The sequence below is a fragment of the Ammodytes marinus genome, assembly GCF_949987685.1.
Source record: "Ammodytes marinus genome assembly, contig: scaffold_32, whole genome shotgun sequence".
Taxonomy (NCBI): domain Eukaryota; kingdom Metazoa; phylum Chordata; class Actinopteri; order Uranoscopiformes; family Ammodytidae; genus Ammodytes; species Ammodytes marinus.
The window spans coordinates 272,905-275,404 of record NW_027648335.1 but is presented as its reverse complement, the minus strand read 5'-3'; the positions used below and the strand labels follow the sequence as shown (position 1 = coordinate 275,404).

The 2,500-nt window shown below is 42.0% G+C and overlaps 1 protein-coding gene across 1 annotated transcript in view; it reads right to left on the bottom strand.

The window, feature by feature from the left end:
* Positions 1 to 2,500, bottom strand: part of helq (helicase, POLQ like) — a 13,290-nt gene that overhangs the window by 7,046 nt on the left and 3,744 nt on the right. The window contains exons 7-9 of the mRNA XM_080054605.1: positions 1,546 to 1,650; positions 947 to 1,154; positions 403 to 560 (exon numbers count right to left, since the gene is read on the bottom strand). Of these exons, the coding sequence (XP_079910731.1) occupies positions 403 to 560; positions 947 to 1,154; positions 1,546 to 1,650 (471 nt within the window). The remainder of the gene's footprint in view (positions 1 to 402; positions 561 to 946; positions 1,155 to 1,545; positions 1,651 to 2,500) is intronic.

Here is a 2,500-nt window from a genome sequence, read left to right as displayed (position 1 = left end):
ATGGATAGATGGATAGATAGATAGATAATGGATTGGATTTATACTGTATATCGCTTTTCAAGGCACTCAAAGCTCTTTACAGGGTTCCAGGTTCCATTCATTCACACACAGTCATACCGGTGGTGGTAAACTACCATAGTAGCCACAGCTGCCCTGGGGCAGACTGACGGAAGCGTGGCTGCCATTCAGCGCCTACGGCCCCTCAGACCACCACCTCAAACATACAGCAGTCATACACATTCACACAAGGCACGGTGAAGGTGGGTGAAGTGTCTTGCCCAAGGACACAACAACCATGACACAGGTGGCCGGGCAGGGATCGAACCGCCAACCCTTGGATCGTTGGCCAACCCGCTCTACCACCTGAGCCACAGTCGCCCCAAGATAGATAGGTGTGTGTACCTGTGTGAAGTACAGCATCCAGTCCGGTTTGCAGACAGACACCATGTCGTAGGGAGTGACCAGGTAGATCAGGTGTAAGAAACTGTTCAGCAGCAAACCTTCCAAACCTTTAGACAGGTCGCTGTAAAGGACCTCACTGTGGGTCAGGTCCACGGAGCCTAGGACAGAGAACAGGATTATAAGATTAACTGTCTGTCTATCTATCTATCTATCTATCTATCTATCTATCTATCTATCTATCTGTGTGTGTGTGTGTGTGTGAGTGTGTGTCTATCTATCTATCTATCTATCTATCTATCTGTGTGTGTGTGTGTGTGTGTGTGTGAGTGTGTGTCTATCTATCTATCTATCTATCTATCTATGTACAACTATATAAAAATATCATTCTTTGCACTGATGGTCTCGAACAATGAGACTGTTTCAGAAATATTTCAAAGTTCCTCATAGCTACTTTAACCTTGTACTAACACAAATATAGACAGACAGACAGACAGACAGACAGACAGAAAGACAGAGAGACAGACAGACACAGACAGTATTCTACCTTTGAACGTGGCTCTTCCCAGCCGGGTGACTTGCAGGGTTTGACTGTGTGACTCTGTGGTGACTGTTATGAGGTTTTTCTCCCTCAGCAGTTCGATGCTCTGGTGAACAGTCTGTGTTAGTGTCTGATCCACACACACACGCTGCTGCTGCACACACAGCAACGTGCCCGACAGAAAGGCCTCCACCTCAGCCACACACCTACACATCTACAGGGGAGAATATGGAGGAATTAATGGAAGAAATGACAAGCTAAAAAAATAAAAATAAAAAATAATTTTTTTTAAAAATTATTTTCTATTCTCAAATATTTTGTTTTTTCCTTTAGACTTTTGTAAAAAAAAAATGTATCTTTTCTTCATATTTTTGTAAAATCCATTTTACAAATACTGTATAGGCCTCAACTTCAGCCACAGACGTACACATCTACAAACATGAAATTAATGCGAGAAATGACAAACAAAAAAACAAATATAAATACAATGTATGTATTTTTGGATTTATATAATGGACAAATAAGGATGTATCCCAACACATTTTGGTAAAATCTTTGCACACTAATATGTTGTGAAAATGAAATAAACAAAAATGTGTTTTTACGTTGAGTCCGATGAGTGACAGGATGAGACTGAGGAGGCCTTTCCCTTCATCGTGCATCAAGTTACTGAAACAGTTCTCCATCGGAGCAGAAACCAGAGACTGAGCCTGAAAGAGAGACAGGCAGACAGACAGACAGGCAGGCAGGCAGACAGACAGACAGACACATAGAGAGACAGACAGACAGGTTAAAATCACATGTAGAAAGAAATAAACAATTCTAACCACTAAAATGAGATTATTACCTGGTTTAAATATTAAATAAATTAATAATAGAATATTTTTAATTTTATGTATTTCGGGGGACTTTTATTCAAAATGAAAATACAATAAAAAGATCTGAAGAAAAATTGTCAATAAATATATGAATAAATTAGCCTGGCATTCCCAGACCTGCCACTAGGCGCTGGCAAATTAAATTTGCTGCGCCTGTTGGTCTGGACACGCTCCGTTGAAGCTTTATCAAGAAGACCAGAAATCTGGTTCTCACGTTTCAATTGGTTCTATCTAATATGGGCGCGCCAGAGCCCTTTATATGGTGCTCTGGGGAGGACGTAACCGGATGACGACAGTGACGTGCATGCGACGTCGAAGCTGTGATAGTAAACATCAAAGATGGCTGCGGATATGTTGTGTGAGTTTGAGACTGCTTTGGCCTCGACCCTTAACGATTTGGAAGACGGCACTCAAATCGACTTTCATTAGCAAGTAAGTGGAATGTTCTGTTTTGCCGACCGACCACGGCAAACGTTTAATTTAACAGTTTAACAGCTGTTCGCTAAACGAACGGGGCTTACGTCACCTTGTGCATCGCTCTGATTGGTTGTAGTGCTATCCAACTGCGTGCAGTGGCATTTGAAATGCACGAGTAGGAGCCGCCCCTAGAGTTGGAAATTACTATTGATCGTGGCCAGACCCTCTATCGTTCAAGATATCAGGGTCTGGATTTCCAGGCTAT